The 18,260-nt window shown below is 41.1% G+C and overlaps 1 protein-coding gene across 3 annotated transcripts in view; it reads right to left on the bottom strand.

The window, feature by feature from the left end:
- IL12RB2 (interleukin 12 receptor subunit beta 2) overlaps nucleotides 1-18,260 on the bottom strand; it is a 79,794-nt gene that overhangs the window by 44,491 nt on the left and 17,043 nt on the right. For all 3 annotated transcript variants that reach the window (XM_069478048.1, XM_069478049.1, XM_069478050.1), the window contains 5 exons: nucleotides 15,698-15,812; nucleotides 14,565-14,749; nucleotides 13,177-13,319; nucleotides 10,056-10,206; nucleotides 2,336-2,415 (listed from right to left, as the gene is read on the bottom strand). In XM_069478048.1, the coding sequence (XP_069334149.1) occupies nucleotides 2,336-2,415; nucleotides 10,056-10,206; nucleotides 13,177-13,319; nucleotides 14,565-14,749; nucleotides 15,698-15,812 (674 nt within the window). The remainder of the gene's footprint in view (nucleotides 1-2,335; nucleotides 2,416-10,055; nucleotides 10,207-13,176; nucleotides 13,320-14,564; nucleotides 14,750-15,697; nucleotides 15,813-18,260) is intronic.

Below are 18,260 nucleotides of genomic sequence, written 5' to 3'. Positions count from 1 at the left end.
GGGTTTTCTTTCTAGCCTGACACTGAGATGGGTCCCTGGTGCCCCGTCACCCCCTTCAGTTCCCGAGCCTGCCTGAGAGTGGCACGAGGAATCCCCATCAGAGGCTGGGACAGGAGAGGGGCCCTGTCACCTGAAATCCCTTCACTGCAAATCACCTCTTGAAACCTCAGTTTCCACGTTTGTAAAACAAGGGGGGTGAGGAGGAGGACTGCATGTTAGTTAGATTCATTTGGCTCTAGAGGTCTGGGATTTTGCGGCTCTGGGTCCAAAGCAGGACTGCTCATCTCAGCAGCTCTGGGCAGTAGTTTTAATCCCTACCCGCTGGCAAGTGGCCTGTTTGGGGCCACTGAAGAAGCCCAGGATTTGACAGAAAAGGACTGAATGCTACAATGGCCCTGTGAAATTTAGGGCTGCATCCAACTTTCCCTGGAGAGCCCCTTAGGGCCAGAGAATCCCTGAAGGTTTTGAGGTAGCCCTGTGATGACCACCAACCGACATCAAGTTGTAGAAGCTTCTAGTATTTATCTTTTTGGTTTCTTATATAATCCAGTTCCAGTCCAAAGCATCCTTCTTGGGCCCACAATTCTGGCTACACAAAAGGAAAGATTTTCTAACGATAAGAGATGTTCAACCATGGCATGGATGGACTACAAAGTGGGCTTCTCCCTGTTCTAGAAGGTATTCGCAGAGACATCTGTCTGTCCAGGCAGGAGTAGGAGCCATGTCCACAAGGAGAGGCAAGGTGGACTGGAAGAGCATTGAAGTCCCCCCAAATCCCAAGACCTCATCTTAGAATCTAAGCTTTGTGAAGACAGGAATACAGTCAAAATGGGCAGCAGAGAAGAATGTGCGCATGTACATTTGCTCTGGCTAACAAATATCTTTTTTGACTTCACTGTGACACTGGTTTCAAGGGACCATGATGCCGCCTGGTATAATAAGCTCTCTTTGTTACAGTGAGAAGCACACAGGCCTGGCACTGGGCATGTTGCTTTCACCGTCTGGATAAAAATTCATGATGTAGTACCATTTAATTTTACCTTAGAGGTCCTTGTGATCTTTTTACGTTTGTGTCCTGATTTACTGACCCCACAGTGGAGTATATTTACTTTCATTATACCGAGAGAGACCCTTGAGTGGAAAGGAATGAAGTAGGTTAACACAGCATATCCTTCCAGATCATTGCTGAGGACATTTTTTGGAGAAATCTTACTATGGGAGGAGGAATTTTGGTTTTAACTGTGAAAATGAAGTAATTGAGCTGGATCCTTCTATAACGTTCACAAATTATGGCTGCTCTGCATGTCCTGCTTTGAGAATCATCTTGCTATTAAAAGTGGTTTTATTTTAAAATAAAATTGGAGCTGCAGCGTTAGTTTCAAAGTGAGCTTGATCATGACTCACCAAGCTATTTATAGTCAACTTCTCTTATACCAGACGTTTTGTAAGGGAGAAGAGAGTGAAAGAGCCCATTTCTATAAACTTATGAGCACACCAATCAGTAGCTCAACTCAAATGGTGCAGAATTTTCCTTCATCAAAGATGTGTCATGATGTAGCAGGAAGCTTCTGGATGAGGTTCCTGTCCCAGGGGTAGCTGGGTGACTTTGGGCAAGAACTTTCTCTCTCTGAGAAACTCACGGGGGGTTTTGTGAGCATTAAATGAACAGGCAGTGCCAGTTTGCAATACGCTGTGAGACTTTCACATTCTATAATAATGTTAGGACTCACGGTTTTTTGGAAGGTTGTTCAATTTACTATTGTTTTACTACCATTTCTGAGGAAGGGCTGCTTTCTGTTTCTATTTGTATCATTTTTTCTACTACTATTAGTATTCTTAAGGTAGGGCAGCTTGCTTTCCACCTTCTCCCTTTTCAGTGACTTAAACATGTATATTCTTACATATCCACATCCAAAGCTTTCCCATCTTTTACTTCCCAGAGAGTGAGCATGTCAGGTGGCTTGGTCACTGCTGGGCACATTTATGCAGGAGAGAGGGGGGCTGGCTAGTGTGGGGACAAGAGTTGGAAGAGACAGTGTAGTGGGTCAGAGTGTGGAAGTGCAGGGGTGGGAAGGGACCCTGACCCGACAGGAAGTGGGATGAAGAAAGGATGTGATGGTGTAAAGGAAGGAAGTCCGCTGGAGCTCTCGTCCTCACCTGACAAAGGTAAACGACACTGCATCCCGGGTCATGAATATGTCTGAGAAAATGAGCTCCGACAAAGTCACTGAAGCCTCATCTCCAAGCCACTAAGCAGACAGGTCTTTTTCTGCCTTAAGACTAATTATTCAAATATTTAATTCCCTTGAGTTTTAAGTTGACACTTAAAACTTACCTTCCAGAAAAGAGAAATCTGTTGTCTGTTGTAGTCAATGTGCTGTTTCACGTACCAGACATCTAACATCCCAGTAGGCTCTGTGTTGAAGGGGGGAAAAACCATATTTTCACATATATTTACACAATGGAAAGTCTTTAAGTAAATTGGTCATTCAGTAAATAAGAGTAGGTTTAGAGGATGATTTCAAATTTTTTGTACTCCAGTATTTTTCTCTTTAACAATGAACAATGTAACAATGTATATCTTTTGCCAAAAAATCAGAAAAAATAGGGCTAACTGAAAAACCAGCTTTTAAAAAAATGATGAGGATTTGGGAGGCTGAGGTGGGAGGATTTCTTGAGGCCAGGAGTTCAAGACCAGCCTGAGCAACATAGTGAGACCCCTGTCTTTACAAAAAATAGAAAAATCAGTCAGGCGTTGTGGCACACATTTGTAGTCCCAGCTACTTGGGAGGCTGAGGCAGGATCTCTTGAGCCCAGGAGTCTGAAGTTGCAGTGAGCTATCATGACGCCAATGCACTCTAGCCAGGGCGACAAAACAAGACTCTGTCTTAAGAAAACAAAAACAAAATAAAAAAAACCCCAAACCAAACAAATAAACAAAAATGATAGGGAAACTTATTTCATAACTTACTCTTAAAACACTATAATAATAAAATAATTCAAAGAAAGTATGTGGAGTTATTTCTTTTTTTAATGGGAATGCAGAAAGAATTCTCAGTGGAGAAGTAAAGACATAAATCATAAGGAAAAACATTATTTGGTCATGGAAAAATACACAAATACAAATGTCAAACCTTGTGTTCATCTCCATTCCTAAACTTATCCTGTTATAGTATAATTATTTGGTTTTTCATCATTAGACAATGATCTACTTGAAAGGGAGGCTTATTTCATTTAGCTTAATATTCCGCATATCTAGTACAGCACATAAAATGTAATAGGCTTCTCATAATTGTTAAACGATGAAGGAACAAATGAACAAATCAGGCGATATCTATTTAATGCCAAAACACAGGCTGAACTGATAGAAGCAATAACCGCTAGTCTATAAGCCAATGGTCAAATAAGGACTAATTTGGGCCGGGCGCGGTGGCTCACGCCTGTAATCCTAGCACTCTGAGATACCGAAGCGGGAGGATCGCTCGAGGTCAGGAGTTCGAGACCAGCCTGAGCAAGAGTGAGACCCCCGTCTCTACTAAAAAAATAGAAAGAAATTATATGGACAGCTAAAAAAATATATATAGAAAAATTAGCCGGGCATGGTGGCGCATGCCTGTGGTCCCAGCTACTCGGGAGGCTGAGGCAGGAGGATTGCTTGAGTCCAGGAGTTTGAGGTTGCTGTGAGCTAGGCTGACGCTAGGGCACTCTAGCTTGGGAAACAGAGCGAGACTTTGTCTCAAAAAAAAAAAACCCAAAAACAAATATGGCCTAATTTGACTTGAGAAAGTCAACCAAACATCCTTGAAAAGGGACTGAATAATCAACGCCTGTGAGTCTGTGTGAGTGAGAGTGAGTGTGTGCACGTGTGCGTGAGTGGCTGAAGTAGTGTCACTTCCCCTGTCAAGTCACTTAGATCCGTGTTGACCTACAGCCAGGAGTGGAATCAACAGAAGCAGCTTCTGAAAACAGGCGTCAGTAGCACCAGCCTAGCTTCCTTAACAGTGAAACTCAGGGGGCATTTGAGGTAAGGCTGCAACCAAGGTCTCTCCTGAAGCAGAAAGCTCCATTTAACTAGCTAGAAATATCTAGAAAATTAAGCCCCACCACCTGGATAATAGGGGGAGAGCAAAACGGCGAGGAAGGGAGCACATATGCCAGCACATACAGGGTGGGACCCGTGTGGGTCCATTCACGTCGTCCCGTGACACAGCTTTAGAGAGCAAAGTGCCAGCCCCAGAGCCAGGCCACCTATGGGCCACACTGGCTCCGTGGTCTTCAACAAACAAACACCCTGTCCTGCAGCCAGCTTCCCCACCTGTCAAATGAGGGTAAAGACGCCATCCATCACCTGGAGCCGTAGTGGGAATTCACTTGGAGGGTGCTGACACAGGTAAGTGTTCAGCAAACGTAGCTCTTGCTGTTTTCTTCCACTGAAACCTGAAGCGCTGAGAGGTTAAGGAACTTGTTCGAGGTCCCAGAACTAATATTTAGAGAAGCCAGGCCTCGAACACAGGTCTGCTTTATCCCAGAGCCCATGGCGTGGGCTCTGTCCCCCACGGTGGCCTGGCTCTGAGAAGCCTGGTGATTTGTCCATGTCCTTCCATCCCCCATGTGCTGGGCCTCCGTGTTCTATCCTCTTCCTCTGTCACTTCCTCTTCCTGTCTTTCTCGCCCTTCTTTTTCTATTTTTTCTAAACACACCCTTCTTTTCTTTCCTAAAGCCTTTTCTTCACCCATGTCTTTCAAGCAGTGGTAGTATTGATCCTTGCAGTAGGGACTTAGAGGTAAGAAAGGCTTAAATAAAACATCCTGAAAATGTTCTCAGTTCTTCAGGAGTATGAAGAGTGACCCAGGAATCAAGCCTGGGACTTCTATTTGCTAGCCCAGATGCAAAAAGGAAAAAAGCACAGGCAACAAAGAAAGGGGACGTGACATTCGCTAACCACCTACTAAGTGCCAGGTAATGTCTGGACACTACGTATGCATTATCTCATTTAAACCTCACACGATGCAGGGGTGCACTTGATTAATCCGGCATTCTAGCTGAGGACAAGGAGGCTGGCAAAGGTTAAATGATTTACAAAAGACATGCAGCTGGTAAATGACAAGCTGAGAACTAAGCCCAGGTCTTGATGTCTCTGAAGACCCTGCTCTTCCTATCAAAGCTCACTATATTTGAGCAAAAATACACAAACTATCATAGATAATCCAGACATTGACTACATAATCAGGATTTGGAAATTTGGGTGTGCTCAATGTCAAAGCCAATTGCCTTGTTCCATAGCAGTAAATGTCTTCAGTTAATTACATATTGGTGAGAAATCTAAAGGGAACACTCATTGCCTCATTAAAGATCCACAACCTAACAGATTACTACAGAGCTAAGAATCAAATTCTAGAATCATACTCTCCTCACAGGATAAATTGCAAGGGAAACTGAAATTTTAATGGTGCCCACCTGCAATGTATATCTCTGTGGGAGAGCAATCATTAGTTGAATCCCTAGGAGTTCCAAAGTGTAACATTTCATGATCAGAGGTGTCAAATCACTGCTGCTTAAAGCAACATAAAGGCTAATAATAAAGAGAATCTTTGACATTGAACTGTCTCAAAATCACTGAAAGTTCTAACCTCAGTGTTATCTAAAAAAGACTCATAAAACTATCATGGGCAGGTGAGAAAAAGAAAGTCGAAGGCCAATGTGTTTAAGTGATTTCAAAACAAATGAGTACAAATGACTAAAAATACAAATATGAGAAATAGAAATCAGCTTTCCTGAGATGAAACTACTTCCTATGTAAAGGGAAAAACTGCAGGGTCAAAGTAGAGGAAGCCACAAATATGAAAAAAAGAGGAGATCCTAAGTTAAGCAGGAGATTGGCCTAAATGACCTCAAGGATTCTTTCAACTCTAAGCTATTGAGATTCTTGGATTCTATGAAACAGTACACGTGGTAAACAAACCAGAGCCAAGCCATGGGCTGCTTCTGAGTTTACGTCCGTGTCTGAAGCCAAGGCAAGTGCAGGGGCTCAGATGAGAGCAGCTAGATTGCAGGGTGGAAAGCAATTGCTCCACAGGGATTTTAGCTGGCAGAGAGGAGAAGTGTAGAGATCTCCGTGAGCAGTGAGAATGGAGAATTTAACAGAGTGTAAATATGGAAAAGGCGTATCTTGAGAGGTTTCAGGTAGGAGACTAAATGAAACACATCCTGGTCTCATCCTGATCCAAATCATGCTTGGAGCAGAGCAAGATGAAGATAAGTCCTTCACTCACTTGGTTCCTGGATGTCCTGGGCTGTGATACATTTATCTAAAATCTAGTTTCAACTAATTTAATTTAAACACATCTTACCAATAGCTACTTGAGTAAACAAGTTTTTAGAGGTAGGTTCCTGCCTTCAGACATTGTCAGCTGCTATGTCTCCTTGTGGAGTCCTGCACAGAACCCCCCTGTTGCTCCCCCTCTCTGATTGATGACTTCCACTGGATTCACTCTCTCTTTCCACCTCTTTACTGTCACTATTCTTGGTGGCTCATGATTCACATGTGTGTTGTTTGTGACAGCTGGCACCATCAGCCCCTCCACTTCCAATGATCTGGTTCTTTCAAAGGATGACTTTGCCTTAGACTTCACTGAGCAAAAGGGAGCAATTGGATAGGAATTCCCTCCTTTTTCCACCATGGAAACTTTCCCTAACACAGTGCCACCACTGACGTGCCAACAGTGAAGCAATCCTTACTGCCCTCACTGTCCAGCCCTTAACTATGGTGCTGAAGTATGGTCTGCAAAGCCAAAAAATTTTACTATCTGGACCTTTAGAGAAAATGTTTGCCAACCTCCAAGCTAGACTGTTATGAAATGCTCACTATCCAAAATGATCTCCAGCATTTGCTTGTTCATACCCACCCTATCATTGCAATATTTTAAAATTATAAATGAGTGCATGCATTTCCTAGCTTCTCAATGTGGGGAGGGGCAGCTGCAGCTGGTGACTCTGTACTTCCTACTTTCTTCCTCTTTGGGCATCTCTCCCCCTCACCCCTGCAATCCCCATGATGTTGCAGGGCGGGGGGCGGGGGGGCCTTCTTTACTGCTCTGGCCCAAGTATGAACATGCAACGCTTCCTTTATTAACTATCCATAATAGAGTTCAGCAAGACCAAAGTATGTAAATAAGCCTTTAAAAAAAATGGTGAATGAACAAAGAGAAACACATATTGATATGGTAGCTCTAAGAAACAGCGTAAATCATCTATAGTTTGGAGTCTCTTCCAGGGTGCTCTAAGTGGTTCTAAATCTCCTCCCTTCCTCCAACACCTGGGCATATTCTCAGACATGTCTGGGGACCTAGAGCTCAAATTCAAGAATGGTTTTCCACTAGAAGGAAAACGTGGCTGCTCTCTTCCCAATATCAGTATCAGGCCTGCCTTTGACGGACACTGATTTCAGGACTGTCCTCCTAAACACTGGCATTGTTTTTTGTCAATGTCAAAGTGGTTTCTTTCCTCTTATCCCTTTCTCAGTGGTCATTAGTGGAGAAGTGCCTCTCCTGGAGGACCATGACAGGTGCTGAATTTAATGACACAGGAAAGGGCCATATAAAGAATGCCCTTACCCACTGCTGCCATGATACAAATAGCTGCACCCAATCCACCAGGAGACGTTAGGTTCCTCTCAGTTTTGAGAGGCAAAGGTTGCAAAGAAGAAGCTCTGTCACAAAATCATTCACAGTTTTAGAGAGTACTTAAAAAAAAAAAAAAGAAGCTTACTGGTGATTTTTTAAATGCCAAGTTACATATGAGTAAAAAAGGGTTAAAAGGAAGAAGTGTTAAAAAAATTCACACCTTTTAGGTTTACATCAGTTGGTGTTTCATAAAGGAACTGATGACAGAAACAGCGGTAAGGGGTGAAAACCATAGAGCTTAGAGTAAGAGAAAAAAAGAACCTACAACAGTCCAAAGAAAGATCAATCGTAGAAAAGGGAGATTCAGACATTGAAAGGAAGCCAACAGAGGCTGGTGAGCATGGTGTATCTCAGGGTATGGGTTTCTCTCTGTATGAACAACTGCGACAACTCTGAAGAATCCAGCCTCCTAGGTTCTATTCATAACCAACCACAGGTTCATAACCGTAACGAGGTGCTGCACTCATTGTTACGATGGTGGTTTATTTTTTAGGATATGAGAGTTACTGTGCTGCCTTGCAGGAGTTTTAATTCAGCAGACAAATGCTTAAAAAAAAGAAAAACATTTTCGCACAGCTCTAAATAGGTCATTATCAAATGTAAGAATGACAAGAATTCACCAGCCCCGAGTTTCCCTAGTTTATAGTTTAGCCTAATGTGATATAACTTGAGTATTTCACAGCCTATTTACTACCTTGAACTTGGACATAAAATATGGCCCATTTTCAAAATTTTATCTGTACCATATCTAAACAAAATCTGATTTATGAGGTTATTTTAAAAAGATACATTACTTTGTGTAATGAAAGGATATTAAGAGTAAGCTCTGGATTACAAAAATGATAAGCAGAGAGCAAGTGGCTCAACATTACAAGATTTTATTATAAAATGAGATGTACTAAATTATCATTTTTTGGAGGGAGTTCTTTTCGTTTTTCTTTTTCTTTTTCTTTTTTTTTTTGATACAGGATCTTGCTCTGTTGCCCAGGCTGGAGTGCAGTGGGACAATCATAGCTCACTGCAGCTTTGAACTCCTGGGCTTCAAGTGATCCTCCTGCCTTAGCCTCCTGAGTAGCTGGGACTACAGGTGTGCATCACCATGCCCAGCTGGTGTTTTTTTTTGTTTGTTTTTGTTTTTTGTAGAGATAGTATCTCACTATATTGCCCAGGCTGGTCTCAAACTCCTGGCCTCAAGTGATCCTCCTGCCTCAGCCTCCCAAAGTGTTGGGATTACAGTCGTGAGCCACCGTGCCCAGCCTTAAACAATTTTTTAAATATGGAGAAATGCAATTAATACAAGAAGAAAAGAAGACTAAAAGATTATTCTACAAATAATGTATTAGGCATTATATTCTGCAAATAGGCCCTTTAGGTCCTTGAATGTCATTGGTGTATCATTGCTAAGTGTCATAAGTTACCGAAAACTGTTAGTAGCTCAGAGAAAATGAATGCAACTTAATCGTGAGGCTAGTTTACATGTACACATAAGTTTCACAAATAAACATTTAGATTTTTGCACATTAATATTACAAAAGCTCCAGATAATGAGCAATGGATTATATGCCAATAATTTTTCCTCTGAGCCAAATTTATATAAATTATGAAAAGTTCTATACTATATTGAGTGATTTTAAAAACTAATATTCAGATGGCTATTTCTTATGTCTCCAAAGATTTGTTAATATTGGTGTTAGGTTTATATAAGCATTTTTGCTTCAGAGAAATATTTGTTTATACTTCAATAAAATTGTTTTCCCAATAATTATCAAAAAATAAAAGTTTATTATATTGAAAAATATATTTAATATCCTTTTCATAGCTATGGGTGCTCAGGTGGTTCTCATCTGAGCAGTGACTATCAAAGGCTTTAAGAAGTGTAGAGCTGTAATATTTGGAGGAGAGAGGATTACTGGATGTTAAATTTTATTTTTAAATATATGTCTCCAGAGTCTACTTTCTTTCAAGCTTTTAGTATGACTTACAGAACCATATTAATTTTCATAGAATCCAAAAGATAAAATCTATCAAGATTCAACTATAAAAATGAGATTAATTACTGATAGCTTTGTAGAATAAGAGAGAGTTACTTAGATAAAAAGAAAGAGGCATGAGTTATAACCAAACATTAGTGAGGCACAAACCTGTAATCAACATGACTGAGTACGCAAACAGGAGGAGGACTTACCTAATGTTAAAAATTTCCTAGCAGTATAAACATATCACCCTGAACAGGTTTAGTACATAAGTTAATGTCAAACTTAATTTGTTAATTAATGCAATCATACCTTTTGATTCAGTGCCAGTACTTTAGAGCTTCTACTCCAAGAAAATCATTACATCTTCCTCTTTTTTTTTTTTTTTTTGGCCACATACCTTCTTCTGGTGTTTGTGTTCTCAATGATTCACTCCAATCACTCCAACTTCCTTTATAAAGATGTAGCTTAGAGGAAATCTGAAATTCATATTCTGTAAATGGTTTCAGATCCAGCAAATCATGTCTTCCTTTGGCATTTGTAACAGTAACCTTGAATCAGACAGGATTTTAAAAAGTGCCTATTAATGCTAAATTACAAATTTAAAGAATTTTAACATAAAGGGAAAAAACCAGACTATGTGACCCTTTTAATTTTTCAGATCTACCATTCAATGAGAAAAAATATCAATGAATAATAGCTTCTCATTAAAAAAAAAAAGTCTCCTGGGACTAAGAACCTTTCCATATAGGTTCCCAGGGGGATCCTGAGACCAGATGGAAAACAAGTAAAGTTTGAAAACTACCAATTTTCAAAAAGCCTTGGAAAAGTTTCTACACTAGAGATTATTTTTTATTTAGTTACAATTAGAATGTGATGAATGTTTAAACACAGATATGGAACTGGCTTTAAAAAGAAAACTAGTTATACCTCTCTTGAGTATCAGCATATGTAGAACTGATCCTTTGTTATTATAAACCATTATATTTTACCAAAATCCTGGAAGGAATCATAATCGTATACCTTTTATTATAAAAAACATGTAATACCTAATATTATATCAAATTATAGGCCTTTTCTTTAGAATATTCAATTCCAAATAAGCCTCTGTGGGCATTCCCTAATATTTCTCTTTTCAGTATGTTAAAAGCTGCTAAAAAGTATTAATACTAAGGGGGTAGGAGGTGGAATAAGGAGAAATGAATAGAAATAAATTGTAGAAAATTAATATTGGTTTACAAACATCTTTGACTCAAAACATTTCAGAATCAATGATCAATATTCAAGCTATTTCTTAATAAATAGAGGTATACATGAATTTCTGATATATATATATGTGTGTGTGTATATATATATATATGTATATACCAAAAGAGTTTAAGTTTATGTCTTATAGTTCTGGAGGCTGGGAAGTCCAGGGTCAAGGGGTTAAGGTCTTTTTTTTTTTTTTTTGCTGGTGGGGACTCTGCGGAGTCCTGAGGTGGTGCAGGGCATCCCATGGTGAGGGGATGAGTGTGCTAACTTGCTAACTCAGGTCTCTCTTCCTTTTCTTATAAAGCCACCAATTCCCGTCCCCTGATAATCCATTAATCCATTAACCTATTAGTCCATGAATCCATTCATGAGGACAGAGACCTCATGGTTTAATCACCTCTTAAAGGCCCCACCTCTCAAGACTGCCACATTGGGGATTAAATTTCAACATGCATTTTGGAAGGGACAAATATTCAAACCATAGCATTCTGCCCCTGGCCCTCAAAACTCATGTCCTTCTCACATACAAATACATTCATTGCATCCCCACAGCCCAAACGTCTTAAATCCTTCCAGCAGCAACTCAGAAGTTCAAAGTCTCATCTGTGAGCCTGTGAAATCAAAACAAGTCGTCTACTTACAAGCATAGGGTACATATTTCCATTCCAAAAGGGAGAAGTAGGCAAGAAGAAAGAGGTATCAGGCCCCATGCAAGTCTGAAACCCAACAGAGCAGACATTGGGTCTTAAGACTCCAAAATAATCTTTGACTCCAAGTCTGGCATCCTGTGTACACTGGTGCAGGGTTGGACCCCCAAGACTTCAAGCAGCCCCACCCCTATGGCTTGGCTGGGTTCAGTCCACCCAGCTCTTCCAGCCTGGTCTTGCACGCCGGTAGTTCTACAGTTCTGGGGTCTCAATGGTGGCCCCACAGCTCAACTAAGCATTGCTCTAGTGGGGACTCTGCGGTGGCTCCGCCCCTACAACAAGTCTCTTTTGGGCCCCCAGGCTTTCCACAATATCCTTTGAAATCTGAGTAGAAGTTACCAAGCCTCCACAGCTCTTGCTTTCTGCAAGCCTGCAAAGTTAGCACCGCATGGACTTGTATCTTCCGGAGCTGCAGCATGAGCCACAGCTGGGGCTGCCTGAGCTGGGGGCAGACCAAGGGGGCTGGGCAGGAGTGCAGGGAGCAGAGCCCTGGGGTGGCCCTGGGCAGTGAGGCTGTGGACAACCCTGAGGGCCAGCCTTGAAGATGTCTGAAATGCCTTCGGGGTCTTTCTTCCAGTGTCTCGAGGAGTAGCACTGGCTCCCTTCTGCCCAGGCCAATCTCTTTAGCAAAAGGTCGCTGGGCTACAGCCTTGATTTCTTCTCTGGATCAGGCGTTTTCATTCTCTACCACATGGCCAAGCTGAGAATTTTTCAAATTTTTCTGCTCTGTTTCTCTTTTCTCTAGCAGTTCACCATAAGCAGTCAGAAGTCATCATGCAGCAGCCCGAGCACTTTGCTGCTTAGAAGTTTTTTTTGCCCCATGTTTTTTTTCTACCATTCTATCACTCTTAAATTCAGCCTTCCACAAAGCCCCTGGGGCCTGGACACAGCTCAGCCAAGTTCTTCGCCATAAAAACCAGGACAGCCTTTACCTCAATTTCCCAGTACCTTCTTCCTCAGTTCCATCTGAAACCTCATCAGAATGGCCTTCACTTTCCATATTTCTATCAGCAGTCCGGTCACAACCACTGAATCAAACTCTACGGAGTCACAGACATTCCCTAGCCTTGTCTCCTAGGCCCTCACCGGAAGCTGGGCTTTTTCTAACCTGCTCCTGCAATTCTTGCAGCCTCTGCCCACCACCGGGTCCAAAGCTGCCTCCACATTGTTAGGTATTCGCTATCGGCAACACTCCCCTTCTCAGTACCGATTTTCCGTATTAGTCTGTTTTCCGTTGCTTCTAACAGAATACCTGAAACTGGGTAATTTAGAAAGAGAAAGAATTTATTTCTTACAGTCAAGGAGACTGAGAAGTTCAGGGTTGATGGGCCGGTTCCAGTGAGAACCTTCCTGCCGTTGCAGACTCTGCAGAGTCCTGAGTGGCGTGGGGCACCACGGAGCTAGGGCTCGGCACGCTAACATCTCTGATAGTTTTTAAGTGTGTACTTTTGGGCTAAATATTCTTAAACTTCATATTTTGCTAGTATGAAAGACAGAGGTCTGTGCAGCGATATTAAGAGCCCCTTAAATTTTTTTTCCCTTCACTCTAAAGACCGTTACCATATTCCAGGCCCTGCTGTTCCTGGGCCGATATCTGAGTCGATTCAGCAGCACCCGTCCCTCGTCTCGCCACTGAAGGCTGCATCTGCTGGCAGAAGCATTTTGAAATTCGATTCGAACGTCCCACGGAGGAAGAGGCCTCACTAGTAACCAGGACAAAGAAAAAAGTGTAGTTCAGGATTCACAATCAGAAATTGCCTTAGGTGCTGACACACGAGCTATAAAGAATTGAACAAAACTCATTTCTAAGATGCATAACCACCAAAGTTGGTAAAACATATGAGACGGAAGTTCCTGGCTTTAAGAAAGAAAAAAAAAGTTGGATTCACTTCTAAATTGTTAAAATAATTTCCCTTAAGTCCAACCTCATTTTTACCAAATAACTACTGCTGGCATCAGTGATGTGTCGACTCCACTTAATTCAATGGTTTTTAAAAAACCAACATGCCAAACCCGGGAGTTCCAATGACTGAGAAGCCAGAGGTGGCAGTGATGATCTCCTTAGGAGGAGGAGAAACGTTGGTGGGAAAATTCATAGCAAAGGAGCAGAGACACAGAGGAAGAAAAGAACAGGGGGAAAGATGGTGGCTTAGAGATGAGAGGTCTGTGTAAAGAGATGGGAATTGGGATGAAGGGAAGTGTGATAGGAAAGTGTGTAATGACTATGATCAGACCATAGTTAGCAGTGTGCATGCAAAAAGGTGCTGCGGGAAGTGAAAAGAGAGACACGTAGTGGGAGGTTGGAACAGCAGGCAGGCCAGAAGCCTACCTGGCATGGTCAGAACTCGGGATGCCTGACATTGGCCTCTGATTCAACTGGGCCAGTTATATTTACTCAGAAATGTGCTGGGACTGGCTCACTCCAGCTCCCAAGCTGATGAGAGGGGTGGAGGTTAAGTATTCTCGGTGCTAGATGCATTTGTGACTTGATACATTTATTTATAATTTGCACCTGGCTGCTTTAGCCTAGCAGGCCCACAGGTAGCCTATCTCAGAACAGTGGGAATAGCCATGGGGTAAAAGGTCACCTCCTCCAAGAAGAACCTACACTGAGCTTCTGAAATGACCTCACTGGACCCTCTCCTCAGTCAGATGGTACCATTGGCAGCTGTTTTTTTCATGAGATTTGAAGCCAAGGATTCTTTTCTCCAGTACAGAGTAATGTTGAATATCCCATTTTGTACAGCTATTTTTATAAAGTTCTACGATCATGCACTCTTTCTTTTACTTGCTCCAAAGTAACTTCTATCTTTTGCCTATGCCTGTTGGCCACTCTCCATCAACCTTTGTCCCCCTTGAAACAATCATACAAAAAAGATTTGGGTGATTTTCAAAATAATTACCAAGTGCAAATGAATGACACCTACAAAAAATGAAATAAAATGTACCTATGTCCAAGACTGTGAAGGTGGATGGAAATGAAGAAGAACTTCCAAGACTATTGATGGCAGTAACCTTGGCTGTGAAGATGGATTCAGGTGACTCAGGGGTGAGGTTGATTCCAAGGTCCAAATGGTCACAATAATAATCTTTACATTGCTTCTGCCAACTTAGATTTTTTGGTCCACTTAACCTATAAACAAAACACCATTGTGTTTAGCAAGATATTTTATGTGCTACTTTTTCATTTTAGGATAAAAGAACAAAATGTTCAAATATTTAAAATTCTAGACAGTTTTTAAAGGTCAGTCTTATTACTAAAGTATACACCACGGGAATATTTGTATTCTGTGGTCATAAATAGAACTATACTTTCCCCCCTCTCCCTTTTTTGGTAGAAGTGAGATTTTTTTTTTTTTTTTGTAGTGTCCATATAGATAGATAGACAATAATGCCTATATTGCCAGAATTCCCCAAACTCTGGCTGTCATCTTGGCTCCTTGGGGCAATTCCTAACATCATCCAAAGGATCCATGGCCACCTTGGCATCCACAGCATGAAAGTGTCAGTTCCCAGTACAGCACTGGCCAGACCAGAATCCTGGGGCCACCTCCTTTCCCCTGTCTCCTGCTCACTCAGGCACAGGGCAAATGGGCTGGATCTTTAATGCAATTATGGAATCAACTCCAAGGAACAGAATCTCCCAGACACTCTCTTCTTGTGTCCTTTCAGGTCAGCCAATGGTGCTTTAAAAAGAAACTCCTCCAAGCTAACGGAAAACTACCACAAGGAAGAGTCTATTTATGTATTGTGACCCCAGGGCTCTGTAGCTGCAAAAGAGGAAAGAGATGTTATGCAGCCAGTTTAACCCTACTAGAGCAGGAAAGAACCCATAACTTGGGCCTTCGATGCTCTGCAGAGAGCTCTCAGTTAGAACTCTGACCCAAGACATCAGTTCTTATGCTGTAGATGAATGAACCAATTTTAACTGATGAACACTAGAATTTTTTAAAAAACTATCTAATTGTCTGGAGGTGTCTATTGCTTCTTCTCTCTGGTAAAAATAAAACTTAGATATTTCTAAATATTATCTAAGGGAAGAGCTACAAAGACAGCTGCAAAAACACAGCCTCTCACTCACTGTAAAGCATACTCAGTGTACAGGTGGGTGTCTCGTCCTCTGTCCCAGGTGCAGGCCACGGTGCCTTGCTCTCCCTTCTGTATACAAGATACATTTCGAGGCTGTTCTGGAGCAACTTTAAAAAGAAAGAGCAAAAACTTATATTTGAAATATCACACAGGTGACATTTCAATCGCATTGTTACTATCTGCCAACAACATGACAATACCTCCCCATGTCACCCAAACCCAGATAAGCTGGAAACTATTTTAGATTCCATCAAGTTCAAGGTTGCCTCCAAGGCAAGAATTTCTTCTAATAACAGTAGTAATAATAGTGAATATGTTTGATCAAACACTTGCTATATGCCAAGCTCTTTGATAAGTGTTTCATGTGCAATTTTTCTCAGTTAAACATCAAAGCACCCCATGAGGTAGATAACATTATTATCCTTATTTTATGGAAGAAGAAACTAAGACTTAGAGAGGTGGAATATTTTGCCCAAGAGGACACAGTTACGAACTGGCAGAATCAAGGCTACAGCCCAAGTGTGGCTGACTCAAGTCCAAGCCTTTCCACTCCATAGTCTACCATTTTCCCTGACAGATGACCATCCAGTACTAGCTCTCTTAGTGATTGATGGTAAGGTAACTTTTTACGAGTGATGCCCTTCAAATATTAGAAACCTTTAAAATCTAGGGACTCTTTGTTCCATTCACCTGAAATTTGCTGCCAATGCACTTCTACCCACTTGCCCTAGTCATGTCCTCCTGGGCTGTGCTACCTAAGTCTAATTTCTGCAGTGCATCACTTGGAGCACTGTGTGAACATTTGAAAATTAATTCCTTATGTACATATACATATGTATGTGTACAGTGCATATATAAACACATATATGTATGTGTTTATATATTACATGTTTATATATATACACACTGTATACATATGTATATACACACATTACTCATAACTGAGCCATATATGTTAACTTTTCATCTTCTAAAGAACTTTTTATCTCGGAGTAAGTAATTGATTGCCTTATTTTTCCATTTGTTTTGTTTTCTTTTTAATATAATTCCAAACTCCAAGCCAATTATCTGAATCATTGTTCCACATATTCAGACCCATTGGAACTTCTGTCGGTTTCATCTGCTTGAGGCCCTCTCTTGGAGGCTTGTGAACTTTGCGACAAGACAGGCTGCCTCCACACCTGGTACTCAGCTGTCATTCTGGGGCTGCTCATCCTCACACCCCATAAATTCTTTCTCCTTTATCCTGTGTTGAATCTCCTTTTCTTACATCCAGTGTGTTCTTCTTCTTCTTGATTTAATGACTTGTGTTGGTGGAGCATAACCTCCAGGAGTTCCCTGGGAAAGGGTGTGTGGGAGGGAAAATTTTGAGTATGGTTAAAAATATCTTTATTCTACCCTCACATTTGACTGACACTTTGGCTGAGTATAGAATTCTAAGTTGAAAAGAATTTCCACTCAGAATTCTGAAGGCGATGCTTGTTGTTTCCTATATTCCAGGTGGTTATCGAGAAGCTTGAAGCCATTCTGAATCTTAGGTCACTGTATATGGTCTGATTTTTCTCTTCAGGAGATTGTAGAATTGTCTCCTTGTCTCCACTATTCTGAATTTTCACAGAGATGTACTTACTGAGGGTCTGTTTTCACTCATCCTTCTGGATTCTCAAAGGGCTCATACATTTGAGGAACTCTTGTCCTTCAGTTGGGACACTTTCTTGAATTATTTTTCTAATGATTTCTCTATTTTTTTCTTTCCAAAAGTCCCTATTTTTCATAGGCTAGACCTTTCTCTAATTTTATATTTTGTATTTTAAACTCTTCGTCTTTTTGTTCTCCTATTAGGGAAAACCAGTTTTAGTTTATATTTCTACCTTCGTCTTGAGTTTTTCATTTCTGATTATCATTTTTAAAAAAATTTTTGGGGCATATTTTCTATTCTCTAAGTATTTTCTTTTTATAGTATCCTGTTTTTGTCTTGTACACAATATTTTCTCTTAATTCTCTAATGGCATCAAACATAGTTTTTGTTTTTTTAATTCTTCTCCCTGAATACCCTATTCCTCCACTTTTCTTATATATTTTGTTCTATATGTTTGTTTTGGTGTCTGTCCTTCATGTTAGACATTTTCCTCAGATCCTTGTATTTACTCATATATAGGAGTGGGGCACTAAGTTATAGATCGGGGATCTGTGTGTGTGTCAGTTGGGAGGCGCTTGCTGACTCTGTTTCACTCCAGAGCTACCTGGCTAGGTTTTGCCAGTGGAGGAAGGAGCCCTGTTGTCAACATTTTTAGATATTTTCTTTTGGCCTGGTCAGATTTCCTACAAAAGGATTTTTCAATCTGCCTGGAGGAAAGTGTGGATTGAAGAGCACTGTATGTAAATGTTCCTTTAATTGCTCTGTTTTTCAGTGCGGTACCGCTAGGCTCAGCTGAGCTGGCTTCTCCTCGCCCTGTAGCCCTGTGATACCAAGTCTTGTGTCAGAGCGCTGGCTTTATGGAACTAGGAAGGGATCTAAGTCTCTTACTGCTTTTTAAACAGCCTTTCAATCACAT

This window comes from Eulemur rufifrons, chromosome 8 (genome assembly GCF_041146395.1).
Source record: "Eulemur rufifrons isolate Redbay chromosome 8, OSU_ERuf_1, whole genome shotgun sequence".
Classification (NCBI taxonomy): domain Eukaryota; kingdom Metazoa; phylum Chordata; class Mammalia; order Primates; family Lemuridae; genus Eulemur; species Eulemur rufifrons.
Note: the sequence above shows the minus strand (reverse complement) of the source record. Positions and strands in the feature narration are given on the sequence as shown.